General features: G+C 27.0%; 2 protein-coding genes across 2 annotated transcripts; one reads left to right on the top strand and one right to left on the bottom strand.

The window, feature by feature from the left end:
- Positions 1 to 977: 977 nt before the first annotated feature.
- LOC129968477 (dipeptidyl peptidase 1-like) lies at positions 978 to 18,168 on the top strand. Its single transcript, XM_056082394.1, has 7 exons — positions 978 to 1,539; positions 2,695 to 2,992; positions 8,934 to 9,092; positions 12,441 to 12,562; positions 14,376 to 14,507; positions 16,397 to 16,565; positions 17,745 to 18,168. The coding sequence occupies exons 1-7, from the start codon at positions 1,380 to 1,382 to the stop codon at positions 18,070 to 18,072; spliced, it is 1,368 nt and encodes a 455-aa protein (XP_055938369.1). The 5' UTR covers positions 978 to 1,379; the 3' UTR covers positions 18,073 to 18,168.
- LOC129968476 (serine/threonine-protein kinase PLK1-like) lies at positions 5,097 to 7,307 on the bottom strand. Its single transcript, XM_056082393.1, has one exon. It carries the CDS (start codon positions 7,124 to 7,126, stop codon positions 5,351 to 5,353), a length of 1,776 nt encoding a protein of 591 aa, XP_055938368.1. The 5' UTR covers positions 7,127 to 7,307; the 3' UTR covers positions 5,097 to 5,350.
- Positions 18,169 to 18,393: the final 225 nt, after the last annotated feature.

The following is an 18,393-nucleotide window of genomic DNA, read 5'->3' as shown; positions in this document are numbered from 1 at the left end:
ACACTTCAACTTGATTTGAAGCTTTTGTAAAGATGAAATTTTAAAATCGATTTTTCATTCGCTTTCAGATGATTTAGAGTTTTAGAATTTTGTATAGTTTTATGTTCTTGACAATGACACAGTATTTCAATATTTTCGAAACTTAATAATCAATTTATCGATTCATTTATTTAAATTTTGATATTTCATGCGTAACGCCAGCTGGTAAGCAATTTAGGAAAAAATTGATTTCAAGAGTCCATAATATTTATAACAATGGAACTAACATAAAAAAAAAAATCGAACTAAGAAATAATTTTTTTTGTGTGTGTGTGTGTGTGTGTGTGTGCAGAAAAGTGTATTTTTAAGAAACATTTTCATAAAATTTATTCAATAGAATGTTCAGAAAAAAAATTAAGTCTTTTTTTTTAATGAGGCTTTGAAGGTGAAACTAAAATGTGTTTTCTCAATTATCTGCTCAATTCCTTTTAAAATTATCTCCCATATTCAAAGAATTGGCAGAGAAATATAAATATCTTTGGAGATTAGAGCGGAATGAAATCTTCATAATCTGCGGTCAGTAAAATTTTCTACTGCTACAACCGCATCTGTTCGGTCCATAAGGAACAAGTCTCTATTTTACTAAGCACGGCCACGGTGAATCCTTTATTGAGAACACCATCAAAGAATAAAGTTTTTCCTATTAAAAGTCTCAAATTCAGTATCAGCTTATTTAATGCATTTTGGCATCTTTCTTCAGTTTTATTTTTAATTTAGCACGCATAAAATTTTTTCGTAATGTAAAGAAAAAAAAAAAAACATTAAAAAATTAAATGCGCTTGATAATGTATTCAGCTCAAAGAACATGCCTTTGGGACACGCTCACTTTCAATCACCAAGAAATTTCGTCTCTTAAAATTCAGATCCAAAAAACTGTTTTTCATAACCGCTTTCTTCAAATTTTTCTTCGTTCACAGAAGTTTTTTGATATTTATTAACGCTGACTATAGTATCAGGGAAAAACAGCCTTTGCTGCTAAAAATCCAAATTTTCGATTTCAATTTAATAATTAGATCACTAATAGTTTCGTTTTTGTGATCATTACAAAACTAGCATAGATTGAATAAACCGAGACTGAAACACCAGCCACACGTAAAAATATATATTTCATGTTTTGGTGTGAATAAATTATCTATTTACCGATAAGTTGTTTTCGGAATCACAAATAGATAATACCCCTAAACTTACAAGACCGGTAAAAATGCCTAATCGGTATACGATCTTTGGCCAGAAGTCTGGTGACCTGATATTGTGATAAATAATATCGTCTCGGGTACTGATAAAATAAAACTTTAAAAACATTGGAAATCGCAATACTTTTTTTTTCTCTTCGTAGCGAGATGGGTATGTTATTTGTTTCCGCTCTGTTCGTCCTTCATTTTGTGTACGCGAGGGCCGATACGCCTGCAAATTGTACATATGAAGATATCCGTGGAACATGGGCATTTTACGAAGGAGAAAGAAGTGAAAACAGCAGCGTGCAATGTTCGAAATACAAAGGTAATTTATTTAGCAAACAAATGTGAATTCGAAAACAATTTGATGCAAGCGATTTTGCATTTGATGTTTATAATCGGTGGCGATATGCGTAGAAATGAATTTTTGTTTAAACGATTTTGCTGTTGTTAGGTCAATAATGGATTAAAAATTAATATCGAATATAGCATTTTTGTTTTGATATATTTTAAATATAAATTTTTTACTAGATAATCTTTTAATGCAGCCTTTAAAAAATAAAGTTTAAAAAATTAACTAAATAAAAGAAGAAACAACTCATTGGCATTATACTACTTAATCATGTAAATGAAAGCTAAAAAACCATAAAAATATTCACTATTAGAATGAGTATAGGGGGAAAAAATGAATAGATTTGTAATAATTCTCTATAATATTATGATGTAAACATAAATAAAATGAAGTAGTTATATTCACATTGGATGAAACTAAAATTGAAAAGATAAATATTATTTCCTCTATGGAATATATAATCCTCAGTTTTACTTATCACTTTTACTCATCATGCTTATTATTTTATAATTTTTTAAAGTATATTATATAATTTGGGTGTTAATTTCAATATTTTTTAAGATTGCCTCTAGTGAAGAAATAATATTAAAAATTGCAAGAATCATAAATTGAATTTTTGAAACTTCATTTACTGAGGAATACAAGAAAAATCTACTTTCTTCTATATAAACAATATTTTCATTACAAAGATATATTTTTCAGCTACAAAATTTATTATCTAAATTTAATTAAGAAAAAAGTCCAAATCTTGTAATGTTAATCATGCTCTTCCAATATTTTATTATAAAATAAAAAGAGAAAAAAAACTTTTTTTTTCTGTTCATGAATTATTAAATAAATATTATCAATAGAAAAAAGTGTAATCTGCAGATTTCTGTATATCCTTGTAATGAATATTATAAGGATAACTAAAAATTTATTGATTGAATTCTATTAATTTGTTTTATAAAGGTGCAAAGGTCTATGGTTTTATACAAAATATTTTACAAAATGGAGTTCAAATAGTTCTCCTTCTTTTGAAAGAAAAAAATATGAAAAACCTAAAACTAAAGAAAATTGAGGTAACCAGTTACAAAGAAACAATTATTATTAGATATGCTTTCTAAATCAATAAAAATATCTTTTCAGGGCCATCTGTAAATATTTTTAAAATTGAACTACTGTTCCCCGACATAGCTATTGATGAATCAGGAAATAAGGGCTTCTGGACCTTGATTTATAATCAAGGTTTTGAAGTACACATCAATTATAGGAAATATTTTGCCTTTTCACTGTACAAAAAATCAAGTGAAGGGAATATTACAAGTTATTGTGATGCTGTGTTGCCAGGATGGAGTCATGACATCCTGGGAAGAAATTGGGCATGCTATAATGCTCGAAAACTAGCACCTCTGGTTGGCCCTAAACATCATGAAGATAATCATTTGTAAGTACTGTATTTCCACTAACATATAAAAATACTGATATAAAGTTTTGCTGTAACGACCCAAATCTAAAATAATAACATAACATTTCATAAAAACATTCAAGTGATGTATTATTTGAAAATTAATTAATGATTTATAAATAGTCTGTTAAGTTTTGGATACTAATAAATTTACATGGCAAACTATATATTCTTAAGATTTAATCTTTAAGAGTAAACCTGAAATCCATAAAATTATGATAATAAGTCATAAAAACTTTTACAGATTCTCAATTTTTTTAAAATTCTTAAATTGATTTTTTCTTCTTTTCAATTTGGGACTGGAAAATTTTTTCGGATAAAAATTACATTACATTCAAAAGGTAAGGGGAGGTGAACAGCCTTACTTTCGGCTCGAGATGTTTTCACAGAACTATTATTGTCAGCTAAATGTTTAATGGAAATTTAAATGGCCTTTTCCTTGTTTTTTTTTTAATTATCATTAAACAATCAAGCATGAACAGTTCTTCAGATGTGATAAAGTTTGCAATTTTTAAAGATTCAGATTCTTCTTCATAGGACAAGATTCATTTTTGTATGTTAAAAAACTTATTTACAGTAACTTGACATTTAAAAACAGTTCATATAATTGATAAAAAATATACATTAAGTACTAGTAATTGACAAAACTCCATATTTAAAACAAAAATAATAAAAGTATTTAAAATAAATTATTTCATCTTTAGAAATAAATATTTGTCTTTTGTAATATATTGAGTAACTGTCACCTAATATAATAATAATTCAAACACATCACAATAAACTGAAAAAGTTTTTTTCATTGCATTTACAAGAAACTAGTCTCCTATCATTATATTTTAAACCTTAGATTACCTATTTTTTATAAATAGCTTCCAAATTTAACTTTCATTCAGTTTTAAGAAATAGTCATTAGTAAATTGATATTCTATTAATTACTTAAATGAAGCAAAATTAAATGCTTATATTTTATTGAGGAAAAATTAATGACTAGATTTAAGAAAAGGCATAAAAAAATCAGATAAGAACAAATACACATTCCTAAACAAAAATTTTAGCTTAAAAACATTATGGTTCTATGAAAATCCTAAAATATCTTCAGTATAATTTAAGAGAGCTATGAAAAAGCACCCGACTATTTATAATGCCATTTGAAAAGCAAAACATCATTAGAGCAGTAAAATTTGAAAGCACAAATTCATTTTTGGTTCTTAAAATTTATTGTGAATTTAAAAACTTCCTTACAAAAGCTATTATGATTCCATTTAGACTGTTAAAACAATCTTTAAAAAATAATGGTTTTAGTTATCTATCTAGTATTTTAAATTGGTTAAACTTAATAGGCATATCTGTATGATCACTTTAAATTATTTTGAATAAAATTCAGTATGACAGGCAAACCTGAATCTCCCTCCCCAGGTGATAACTTATCAGATTTAAGAAGACTATGATTTGTCAGTTGGTTAAAGTATTGTAAATTTCCAATGAGACTATGGTATGTTCATTAATTCAGCATAAATATTTATTTATACATTTCTTTAGACTGTTTTTATTACTGCAATTGAATTAGTAATATCAGCCATGAATATCAACATAGCATAAATCTTTCATTTTAAACCAAGTTAACATTAAAAGATATTCAGTACAAGCCATAATGTTAGTATTAAAGTCAAGTGCATATGTTGATTTTCCCTATCTACTTGAATTTTACAGAAACTAACAGTCACTTATATATGTGACTTTCTCTTTAAAAAAGAAATATTTAATTAATATAAAATTGTTAAACAATATTGATTTTCACTTTATGTGTGGTATGATAAGGATATTAATTTATAGTGATAGCACTTGAATTTTAATTATATTTATCTAAGGCAAACCACTAAAACAGACTTTTTTTACAATTACAGATAGAATCAAAAGAAAATACAAACTGATCCATTATATATATTTATTGAAAAAAAACCATTAATGAAATGATCAAGATTATAAGACAGTAATATATATACAATAGCTGACTGTTCACAATAAGGAATACATTTGTTCCAATTAATAATAATAAAAAAAACTATAAATAAAATTTTGCTCTGCAAAAAAAGTAAATATATGCAAAAATAATGTTTAGTAAGAAATGAAACAATTAAAAAATTATCAACATTTACACAGAGTAAATGAAAAAAATATCCAGTAGAAATACCCTTGAATACAAAATTGAATATATTTTACATTAGGTGAAACCTAGATAATACATAGATAAGATAAATATCACCTAATTCTTAGCAACATAGTATTTACTGGATATTCTTATTATGCCTTCAGCAAATCTTAAAAACAAAGGAAACATTAATTCTTCTTTGTAGCTGTTGCCAATTTATCATTCTCAGAAGATATTATGTCTTTATATAATTTCTCAACCATATTTTTAGCATAGCGCAAACGCGATGCTAATGCTGAAGAGCAACCATATTTTTCGATTAGTTGCAAAGTGTATACCGTGAAGTCGCGATGTTCATCAATTAATGAAACAGCACTCATTAGAGGACATAAAATTATCTTAGCATGGTCTTTAAAAAAATTGGCTTGGAATGTACCATTGGTCAGATGGAAAATGATTGCAGACTTGGTTCTAAACCATGCTCGTAAATGAGGTACATGGGCCATTTCATCACATTCTCGAGGTTTAGCACTTTCTCCAGCCTTCACTAAATTGTCAGTCATATAAGTATTGAAGTAATTCAGAAGTGTGATCTTTTTATTCATCTCTACTGGATGATTATGCATTGTATAATACTGCTCTTCATTATTTCGTTCAATATATTGGAGGCTTTCACCATCTGCAAGCAAAACTAAATGTGTACCATCATTAAAGAATACACCAATGCTGTTATCACATAATTGGTAACCAATTCCATATTTGTCAGTATAATCAACCCATTTGCTTATCCAAACAAATGGAACTGCTGAGGGATCTTGGGCATCTTCAGGCTGACCAGTATAATGTGACTCAGGTTTAGAATCAATTACCTTCTCTAACATTTGTAATAAATCTCCCAAATGATAATCTTTAGGCATACAGCTCTGGTTCTTGAAAACTTCATCTATTTTAGCTGCTGCTGTTTGCATTTCGGCTGCCTCCAAGGGTTTTTCAGGAATTGCTTTAGGTACATTCACAGTATCTACCAGGGGTGGACGACTTGAAATTTTAGAAACCTCACAGAGGGACATGTTGTGTGAGAATCTAGGTTGCATGGTAAGACAGGATGTTGGCAAGCGTGATGGAATGTAGCCAGATGTCAGAAATTCATCCATAAGTATTGTGTCTGAACTTGGTCTCATATCTGGATCAGGATGAAGTAGCTTTTGTATCAACAGTCGAGCACTGCGATCCAACCTTGGAGGTAGAAAGTATTCACACTTCTTTATTTTTTTATATGTACTCTGCAAAGTACTAGTTTCAAAAGGAGGAGAACCAACAAGCAAAGTATACATAATGCAACCAAGGGACCATATGTCGACTTCATAACTATGCCCTCTTTTAGTTAAGATTTCAGGTGCAATATAATTTGGGGTTCCACAAAGAGTCTTCTTTCTCTCTCCATCATGATTAATACGAGTGGCTAATCCAAAATCTCCAACTTTGATTTCCATTTCATCATTTATGAACAAGTTTCCAAGCTTCAAATCTCGATGGATTACCTTATTGTCATGCATATACTTGCATGCCAATACTATCTGTCGCATGAAATAGCGAACTTCAGGAACGGTAAGAGTTTTTCTTCGTTTATGCATTTCCATCAGCGATCGCTTTCGGCAGAGTTCCAAAATTATATACATATTACTTTCATCTTCAAAATAACTGTGAAGAGATACGATGTATTTATGAGAGAGGGAGCTGTGAATCTGAATTTCTTGAAACATTTTTTCTTTGTGATGTGGTTTTATCAGCATCGTTTTCGAAACGACTTTTCCAGCGAATGTTTCTCCTGTTGCAACATTTTTGAATTCGTAACACCTGGCAAATCCACCTTTTCCTAAAAAGCATCCTCGACGATATGTCACTTTTGATTTTGGATTAGTTATCATCTGTTGAAGTTCTTCATATTTCGTTCGGTCGCCCATGATAATACAGTTAAAAAGCTTCGAAATTAAGCAATTAAAATATCATAAGCAAATATCAGTATTTAAAATACGCAAAAAATTATGACAAGATAAAACATTAAGAGTTAAAAACATCAATTGGAAATAAACCTCACTTCCACTCGATAAACAGCTTCAAATTTACCTCTAACCGATTTTTCGTTTTAAAAACTTGAATTTAAGTGACGGTTACGACAATTAGATCAGTTACATACATTTCAGACATTAGTATTTGTTTGAAAAATATTTAGCTTTGAATAACAACCGAATTTATGTACAGAAATACATCTAATTTTATATTTATAACAACTTATTGATTTTTATGAAATTATTTCATAAGGATTTAATTTTACTGTTTTATCAGGAAACGGATTCCACATTTTCTATAACTGTAACCGTAAGTTTTGGAACATTTGTTTACAATAAAATGACAGTATTGGCAGGAATTGCTGCCATATATTTCACTTTACTTAATCTAGATCTCTTATTAAAATTTTCAGATAAAGACTTCATTTAAATCTTTTAATTATTTAGCTTAAATTTTAGAGTTATTTATATTTGCAATTTCATTTCTGCTGTCAGGAAAGTCTCTGTCATGTTATCAGATTTGCATTAAGATGTCAATTATTAGAAATAATCTATTTTGCTTTACTTCTAATATTATTTACAGTCTAGATCATCCTGCAATACTATACATCCCATTTTTTTCCTGTACTATATTTCGTGCACTAATACTGTAAATTATATTTTAAGATATTTACAGTTATTGTGAAATATTCATGATGCAGCATATATTTTATTTATTAATTTTCAATGAACATAAATCTGAATAATAGGTTATATTAAATTATAAAATGTTTAATTGATTCTGTATATGTATTAATTTTTATAGCAGAAATATGATTTATTTACATAACTTAATGTATAAAATAATCTTTTCAAATATTTATCAATTCCCTTCCTCTTCCCTAAACTATTTCAGTGGCATAACTTTGGTGAATAACATCTCGGGTAAGTAGTTTTGATTAGAAATAAGAATATGATATGTCTGCCATGATCTGAACTGAACAGCTAGTTCAAAAGGCTTATGATTAAATAATTTCAAATCATGTCTACCAAAAGATTCTATGTAAGAGATATCAGATTTGTTATTAGAATTAATGCATTTAAGACCTAATGGCTACCAAAAGTGTCAGAAACTTAGTGACAAAACCTTTCCATGCTTTCTTTTGACATCTTTTTTATAATGGAAATAAATACATTATTATTTTTTTTTTTTTTTTCAATTTTGATTCTTGTTTAAGTTAATTATATTCTGATTCAGTATGTTTTTGTATTTCTACATTCTTACTTAAATTCAACGACATTCTTTTGTTAACATCTTTGATCAAAAGAGAAATTTATTGAATTATTTAATATTTTTTATTATTATCATTGAAATTCAAATTATATTGAAAATGTAAAAAGTAAAATTGCTATATTTTGGAAATTCATAATTATTTTTGCGTATTTTATGTCATACATTGTTCATAAATTTTAATGGGAAAAAATAATATATATATATATATATATATATAAAGATTTTACAGGATTTTGATATTGCATTTTATCCTTGCTTCATAGATGATATTTATCATAGAATAAATGTGTTGAATAAATTCAAAAAAATTGTTTTGAATACTTTTTTTAAAAAATTCAATGCTTTTTAAAAATTTATTTTATCAAATCATTTTTTTGAGTCTACAAATCATTGAAAAACAATTGTATTTAGTTGATCTAATCAATGTAGGCTTGAAGGAAGTGGCTTTTTCCATCAAGATAAAAACTTTATCAGACGTATTAATGCTGCTCAGAAATCATGGACAGCAAAAGCTTATCCAGAATTTGAAGGTATTCCAGTTGCTGATATTATTCGAAGGGCAGGAGGAGTAAAATCTCGAATTCATCAGTAAGAGCATATTTTTGTTATTATTATTATTTGGTATATATATTAAAATATTATTTGGGTTATTACTTTTCATTTCAGGATTCTGACGCTTGCACTTTTTGGCAATTGTACATTTCTAAGAGGTGGTGCACAGAGCAACCTGAATTCATCCTATTGTTAAATATAAACATTTCTTGCTTCCAACTTTCCTCTCACCCCTTTCTTTGATAAAATAAATACCTCTTGACCCATATGCAAAAGTATGAATGATTTCCTAATTCGAGAATGAATAATACATTAATCTTAGAATATTAAAGGAGTTTTCATAAATACACTTTTCTAAAAAATTACTGATAAATATTTCAAGCTTTAGCTGAAATTTTGCTTATTAAAAATTCAGTATACTGCAAAATGAATTTTTAAAAAGTGATAATGCATTGAATTGGGCATTTATTTTTATAAGATGGATAGAGTTCTCATATCACTGAAAATTCCTACATTTTTCTTTATGCATGATCCTAGAAAAGTATTTGAATTTTGATCAGATCCTTGGAAAAATATACATTATTTTTCAGTGAGAGGTGAAAGGTAGTTTGTGATTTAATTTTACTTTGACAATTCCTTCAAATATAACTGCAGCAAAAAAAGTTATTGATATCGAAACATTGTCATTCAATCTTTTTATCTCCGTGTAGTTGGAAAAGAGCAAGCATAATTATCACTACAACTGTCAAAGAATCTTCAACATACCTAGCAACTGGAGATGATATTATGCCAAATACAATATCTTCCTATTGCTTAAATGCAGAACTATTATGACCATTCAAATTTATAGAAAATTATTTTTCATATAATTTTAAAAAGAGTTTAAATTTATACCAAGAAATTTGCCAAAAAGTTTGCAAAATCACAGGCCAAAAAGTTTGCCTGTGACCAAAAAAATTCTTTTACATAAATTCATTTAGTATTGTTTCATACATTTAGGATGTTTTATTTAAGTGTTTGATTGATCTTAAAGTGCATTGTCTAATGTTTGGTGAATCAATCAACAAATTTTTTGAAACAAAGTAAAAGGAATTAGTCATTCAGTTTTGGAATGAAAGAAACTAGAAGATTGCTATCAGGTATATGGCTTCAAATTACCGTGGCCATTCGATATTTGAAGATAATTTACTACAGTTTAATAGATCTACAGAAATATTTGATTTAAGAAACATTTGATCAGTGAGGGTAGGCTAAGCAGGGGATGTACCCTGGGCACAAAATGTATGAATTCATTTGTTGAATTTAAAAGTAAATTAAATTTCTGATAAACTCTTATTCTCAAAATTAAAACGGTTGTAGCTAAGAAAGAGACAATTAAAAGCTTTCAAAGACAATGGGTTTTGCTTATTAGGAATAAGGGCTTATTAGAAACTTGAGGTTATCAGTGTATGGCTTAGAACTAATGATTATTTTATGTCTTACACAGAATAAATTATAACAGAACTCATTAGGTAACTTCCATTTTTTCCCCCATAAAAAAACAAGGAGCAGAGATTTTAAATCTCTTGGATTTATAAGAAAAGTAGCTTTTCTTTTCGATTCTTGGAGAGGCAATGAATACTCAATACCAGTATAAGTAGAGATTGTATAAATTTCCAAAAATTTCATGAAAGTATCTTATGTGTTTTAAGAAAGAAAAAAAAAAAACACATTTTTTAAATATTTGTTCATTAAAACAGATTATTGGAAACTACATTCCTGAAACTCAAATAATGAATATTAGAAAGTATATTTATAATTGATATAACTGGGACATATATCTCAAGATAAAATAATGAATGAAAAGTATTATAGAACCAAATTTGTCAGTTTTTTTTATTTGGAATGTCAATAGAAAAAGTGAGGAGGGAGAGGGCAAGCCACTAAACTAGGTGCAAATAAGCCCAAAAGATAACATTTATTTTCATTCATTGAAACCTCTAGTAATCAGAAAAAAAAAAAAAAAAAAAAGGCAATAGCATTTTGAACAGCTGATTATTTGGAATTTCGATTAATGCTTTTGAATGTGAAAAACCAAGTATAATTTTCATTAATTATAAAAGGAAATTATAAGCAACATAATTAGAAGAAATAATAAGCAACTTATCAAAGAAATTATAACCAACAAAAATGGATGCTGTGAATTTAAGATGGTTTAAATATAATAACCAAATATCAGTCAGATATTTTTACAGAGTTACCTCACCCCCGGGAGAACAGAGAAAATTTGTACTTATTTAATATAATACCGAAGAATCTTTTTAAGTAAAAATATAAATTCTAATCTTTAAAAGTTCCACACTGACTATTATTTGTTTTTTTATCTAGACCCTTTTAAAATAAAAACATAAAACATTTCCTGTGTAAGTTAAAACTTTCCTACTGATTTTATAAATTGGCATTTTAAATATTTTTATGATACATTTTATACATACAATTTATACATATTGTATAAACATGCAGTTTATACATACAGTTTTATAGTATATTCATGATGATATTATTTGTAAGGTTTAAATTATATTAAATTCAAAAATTTAATATATTAATATTTAGGTTTTCTTATACTTACAATCTTTACTTCCTCAGTATAAACTAATCAGAAAAAAATTAGTTTCATTAAAAAAAAAAATAATAATAATGGGAAATGGCACAATTTGGTATTTGCCCTGAACAATGTGACCTTATATGTAGGTATACAACTGTATTTGATCACTCACAGTGGAGGTCTATCTATTATTTTGGAAGTTTTTTGACTTATTATATGATAAAATGCAAAAAGAATCTTCAGCATTGGAAATAAGTATGAATAGATGTAACTTGCAGATTTACTAAAGCTCATTTAGGCATTGGGAAATAATATCCACATGGGCGAATGGGCACTATCGAGATTTCAAGCTTGCTATTCAATACTTTATTCCTAGAAATGTGAAATTATATTCTTATATTGATAAGTCCTACATCTAGGTGCATTCCTTATAAATAAATTTACTAGTTTAAAAGTTTTATTTGTGTAATTATGTAGCAAAGAGGGATAGACATTAATATCCAGAATATTAATCTTTAAGGGAAGGAATATGAAGATAGAATATTTTTATGTTAACAGATACAGTTTTCATGTTAACTGATAAAGAAAAAAATACTTCTATACTTTGAGTGCCATCTGCTTTCACTTTATTACTAGTATTATAATGAAAGCATTATCAGTTTTGAAGATTATGAATGAAATGATGAGTCTGCTAAATATTCTTATTCTTACTATATTGGAAAAAAAATGAGTTGAACATTGCATTTTATAGGATGTTTCTCGTTAAATTTATTTATAAAATTGATGTTTTTTTATAGATATCCACCTGTTCGATCTGAGAGTGCATTTGATTCTGAAGAAATCTTCCAAAGTTTACCCGAGGAATTTGACTGGAGGAATGTGAGTGGAGTGAATTATGTCTCTCCTGTTCGAGATCAAGGTTTGTGAAAATCAAAGCAATTTCAGTTCTTAAATTTTGTTTAAAATCATAGTTATTTATGAGAAGAAAGTTTTAGTGTCAGTTTTTTGGGCTGTAAGATAACAAATTATTTTTATGTATGGAAATTAATGTTAATTCAATTTTTATGAATGATGAATGAAATGATTTAAACTAATGTGCTGAATAATATTCTGTGGATGTTTCATTGGGTTTGGCTATTCTTGTGATCTAAGCATTTTAGGGATAAACAAAGAATCCATTTCGTGTTCTAAGACTAAAATATTATATTTAAGGTACTAATTTTCTGTTCTTTTATATTTTAGTAATTTACTTTTTCAACATTTAAAAATCTGATCACAAAACTCCTAAGTGTATAAAACTCATGAATATCATATATAATATCCTATAATTTCAAGCCTAGTTTTCTGGACAAAATCACTGTTTATCAGAAACAACAAATTTAAAAAATATATATCAATATCTGTTTAGATTTTGGAAATTTCATTTCATACATGATAGAAAATTTAATAATTAAAATAAATGTTTATATTTTCACAAGATTTTGTATGAAAAAAAATGTGGCTTTGGAATTAAATTAATTGAATGAATATATGAATTGGGGTGATAGTAGTTCATATATAACTAAATTTCCAATCTTTTTTTTTTTTTTTTTTTCTTTTCCTAAATTTGGTTTAAGAAATAATTATAAAATATAAAAAAATCTTTAACTATTCATTACCTAGATGTTTCCAGGCTACTAAAATTATCCTCATGTAATAATAAAATTGCAGTTGAGGTGTTTTTGTCAGAAAATTTTTCTTAAGATCCTATTGATTAGAATTTTTGGATAAGCTTTTGTAATAGTTGCATAATTTATCAAAATTCTTTATATTTTATTTGTCTCTTCTTGTTGACAGTTTTCCATGTACAATACCTGTTAAAATTTATACTTTTACTTTTTATCTGATACTTGAAAGATGAAAATGAAAATCTGCTATGCATGTAAAAATGTTGAAATTAAAGTTTTAAATGTTAGCTAATAAAAAAATATTAATGCAGTCATATCCAGAATTTAAGTCCATCAAAAGAGTTAAATTAGCATTAGAATAAATTTTTTAATGTTTAAAAGCCAAAAAGATGATAATTTTGCAAAAAGATACAGTGAAATGTAAACTAGTTTGTAACAAACTTTGGAAAATAAAATTCTTTACTGTTTTATTGGTTTAACTTTTTTGAAAATATATGTGTATGTTTTTATGTATCTGTGTCATGTCTGTATTCTGTTTATCTGAAATTATACTTGACTTTCATATTAAATTTAAGGTTTTAGAAATGAAACTATTACTATCCCTACCTTAACATGTCCCCCCCCCCCAATAGAAAGCAGCTAATTAAATCCATTTTTGAACGTAAAAGTTGTACATGATGCATTTAAGAACTGTACAAAAATGGCGAAAGATTTTAAAATCTGATGTTAGACAAAACAAGTAATTTTTTTAAAGATTTCAAGATTCTGATTTCTGAAAAATTTGAGCACTTTAAGCATTCTGTATAGTATTTTAAATGATTGTTTTGAAATGCTTAATAAATAATTCTATTATAATAACAATATTGAAATTAATTAACTTAAAATGATGAAAGAAATGTAATGATTATTTATTTGAAGCCATAACTTTTTTTACTATCAAATTTAATATATGAATGGATATGTTATTCTTTTTATTTTTAAAATGAAATATTGAGTTCAAATTTATTATTCATTTGATATGTTAGAATTTCATCCTAATCAAGTTCATTTGCTTTTATTTTATAGGAGATTGTGGCAGTTGCTATGCCTTTTCATCCATGGCCATGTTGGAATCTCGTTTAAGAATAGTTACTAATAATAAAGTGCAAGTGACATTTTCTCCTCAAGATATTGTTGGTTGCTCAGAATATTCTCAAGGTAAATAGAAATAGTCACATTTAAATTTCACATGCCTATGATTCGTTAAAATTGTAAAGGCTGTTATAATATAGAAATGCATAAAAATACTTTATTAAAATATATTCAAATTCTAGTAAAATTACCCATTTTAATAAGTTGTGAATTTGTTTAGTATATGTTTTGCTTGATTTTAATTTTTTTGTTATAGAAAATTAGAATAATACTTTTTTTTTTCAGTTAATAAATTAAAAAAGTTAATTCAAGGAAAATAACTAACAGGAGTAAACTGATCTGAATTGTTTTTAAAAATAAATATTTCTATTTCTCATCTATTGATAATTTATGAAATATCTGAAATAAAAAAATTAGTCTGAATTGCATATTCAGACTATTCTAATAACATTTCTCCACAAAAACTTTTCTGAATTTTTTACTCAACAACTTGGAACACATTTTTAGAGCCAATTATGTTAAATTTGTGCTGAATTTCTGTATGTCTTACTTCTTTAAATTGTTTTTGAAGGCATTGAAAAGAAGTTTGATTTATTATCAGGCTCTTCATATCATGCCCAAAAATCTTTAGCAGCAGCCATCAATATGTAAACTCTATTTCTATCTGTGATTTTGCACCCATTAAAAACTTCAGAGAGATGAGGAGTAAAAAATTGCATTGTACCTTGAGTTTCTGGAACTGTTATGGCTGGCAAAAGAATTTGCACTGTCATCATGACTATCACTGCTTAGGATGCTTGGTGGTGTTAAGTCATCAGTTTGTGCAGTATTTATAAATTATCATTTCATTTCTTCTAATTTTTTTTTCTCCCTCTCTTGGAAGCTCCCCTTTTAATATGTTTCCATGTATTTTATACCAACCATGGAGCTTAGTTTTCTTCTTTGATATTGAATCATTAAGAAATTCTTATTCTCGTGTTTCATCTGTTCCAAAGCATCTGCATGAGCTATGTCAAAGATTGTCCACCTCCTCCAACTGTGAACAGATTCTTGGTAGCAAATCTTCTTTGCGCAAAAAAGTATAACACGGTCACAGAAAGGAGCATTTTTGGCAGAAGAAAATTTGTAAAAGGAAGGAAGATCACCAACATTGCAAATCTCTTAGGAAATAAAAAAATAATAACTTTAGGGGTGAAACTTTTATAAGATAAGAGTTGCCTTGCAGTAGTCCAGCAGAGCTTAAATTTTGAATTATATATATATGTAATGATATTTTAATTCTAAGTTAAATTTAATTAATTTCCAAGATTTTATCAATTTAGCCCATAGTAACTTCATTCGAAAAATATTCTCTTCGTGATCTAATTCCACTTTCGGTTTAATTAATCTCTCTGTAAAAATAATGCACCATCAGTACTATATATCAAATGAAAGTAATACTTTCGTTGCCCTTGTCAGAGATCAACACATGTATTCCATCGTCACGTGGCCAGAAATCGTATGTTGTATTAAACTAGTGATCATTTGTTACGCGCTCTTCTTTACTTCTGCTTTTATGTTCAACTGAGCCTTCTTGTATCATGCCTGCTGAGAGAGAATAAAACGAAATTAAAAATAGAACGTTTCGTCTATGTCTTCAGCTTGCATTCTGCTTCAAACAAAATATGTTACATTATAGGGATGGAAGTTAAACTTTTAGAAAGTTAAAAAATAATAGCTTCCCTGTTATACATGCATTACATTTCTAAAAGCTTCCTTTTTAGTGCATTTTATCCTTTTTTTTTCTATTATTTACTGCAAATTATTAATAAAGCAAGATTTTTTTTGTAAAATAATAAAATATAAAATAACAGAAAAATAGTAGAATAAAATTTTGATTACTAATACATCTGCTATTAATATTTGTTTTAAAATTATATGCATATTTTTTGTTATATTAAATCTGTTATATGTAGGGTGTGAAGGAGGATTTCCATATTTAATAGCTGGGAAATATGCCCAGGATTTTGGGGTTGTCCCCGAACAATGCAGTCCATATGAAGGCAAGGATGACAAGTGCAAAACAAAGAAATGCAAGAGATATTATGTTGCAGATTATAAATACATTGGAGGATTTTATGGAGGGTAAATTTTTGTTATAACTTCTGTATATTGTATAATAATGGATATTATATATTTCATTGTTTATTGTTTTGCAACATATACTACATTAACGATGGATTTTTCAAATAATTATAATTTTAAATAAGCATTTCCAATCTTTACTCTGTTTAAGGTATTTATATATGTTAAGATTTAAAAAAGGATATGGTAACAAGTCAAATTTTAATCTTGTAACAGAATGTTCACAAAAACCTCTACATCATAATTTGGAATAGATACATTAAATTTGTTTTGTTTCATGCAACTTTTTTTTTTTTTTTTTGAAAAATAGGTTAGAATCAAAATAAAAACTATTTATATGGAAAACTTGTATTTAATGAAATTTTATGTCTTGCTAATTAAAGATTGATTCTAGTCACTTTATTTATTTGGTGAAATTATCATGTAAATATTTTTGATAAGATTTTAATTTTTCAGACTACAAAATGGTATAATTAATTCTCAGCCTTTTGAAGGATGTTAAGACAGATTTAGATCTGCAGGATCATAAGCTGTCGTTGATATACCTTTTTGCAAATCCAGAATAACTTTTAATAAGCTTTTCTAAAATCCAAAACAGATTCAATTTAGAAAACATCATGAATAATTGTTTTAATCACATATTAGGAAGCAGATATTGCTACAGTTTGATTTATGAATTAAGAAGTAACAGAGAAACGTCTGGTAATACACAGAATATGTCAAAAAATACTGACAAATTTCAAGGTAAATAAAAAGAAATTTGAAAAAAAAAAAAAAAATTGTTGCATATTTGTTCTTTTTAAAAAATGCTCTAATTATAGAAGGTTCTCAAAATTTAGGCTCTTAAACTATTTAGCATAAAATAAACAATATTATTAAAAGCACCATTTTTGAAAATATTTGCATAAACTACTTAATAAATGTTTGAAATCACCTAAAATGAAAAATTGCTTTTATCTTACTAAGCAAGTCATGATTAAAACGAAAAAAAAAAAAAAAATCAATATGTTGATCTGAAATATTAATTAAGTAGAAGTTTGGTTTTCTTATTTAAAAATAACTACGATTTATATGAAAAAAAGATACATTCAAGAATTGCAAAAAATGTAATTTTTATTTAAAAAATAAAATAATCCATCATGTAAAAAAAAATTAATGAGTTATTTATTACTCTTTCAGTTGCAATGAAGATTTAATGAAATTGGAACTTGTGAAAAATGGCCCTATTGCTGTATCATTTATGGTCTATTCTGATTTCCAGCAGTATAGTGGTGGAATTTACCATCATACAGGAATTGAAAATTATCGCTTTAACCCATTCTCAATAACAAACCATGCAGTTCTAGCTGTGGGTTATGGTGCTGATAAGAAAACAGGCGAAAAATATTGGATTGTGAAGAACAGCTGGGGGCCAGAATGGGGAGAAAATGGTTATTTCAGAATTCGTCGAGGTACTAATGAATGTGGTATTGAAAGCATTGCTGTTGCTGCAAAAATCATTCCTTGATATGTGGAATGTTATACATATATGATAACTGTAATTTTGCAATTTTTGTACTTAAATAAATAAAAAAAAATAAAATGATTTTTATCTTTCAAATAATGTAAATATATTTTTGACAGATTTTACATTCCATCTTCCTCTATTTTAAAAAACTTTAATTGACTTAAAATTCTTGATTTTTTTTATTGTCAAAGAACAAATAAATAAATAAAATATCAACCAGAATTTTGAAATACAAATATTTGTTATTGGGGTGACAAATTGCACCCTTCCTTTTTATCTTTAGTTAGCTCTAACCACTTAATTAAAAAAATATTCTATAAC

This window comes from Argiope bruennichi, chromosome 5 (assembly GCF_947563725.1).
Source record: "Argiope bruennichi chromosome 5, qqArgBrue1.1, whole genome shotgun sequence".
In the NCBI taxonomy this organism is placed as follows: Eukaryota; Metazoa; Arthropoda; class Arachnida; order Araneae; family Araneidae; genus Argiope; species Argiope bruennichi.
The sequence above is the reverse complement of the archived record's forward strand: the minus strand, read 5'-3'. Positions and strand labels throughout refer to the sequence as shown.

Bases quoted from the DNA above. Each gene is read 5' to 3' on its own strand.
- LOC129968477 (XM_056082394.1), top strand. From the start codon at position 1,380: ATGGGTATGTTATTTGTTTCCGCTCTGTTCGTCCTTCATTTTGTGTAC. The intron at 9,093-12,440 runs GTAAGAGCATAT...GTTTTTTTATAG, and splicing joins GTAAAATCTCGAATTCATCA to ATATCCACCTGTTCGATCTG. The intron at 12,563-14,375 runs GTTTGTGAAAAT...TTTATTTTATAG, and splicing joins CTCTCCTGTTCGAGATCAAG to GAGATTGTGGCAGTTGCTAT.
- LOC129968476 (XM_056082393.1), bottom strand. From the start codon at position 7,126: ATGGGCGACCGAACGAAATATGAAGAACTTCAACAGATGATAACTAAT.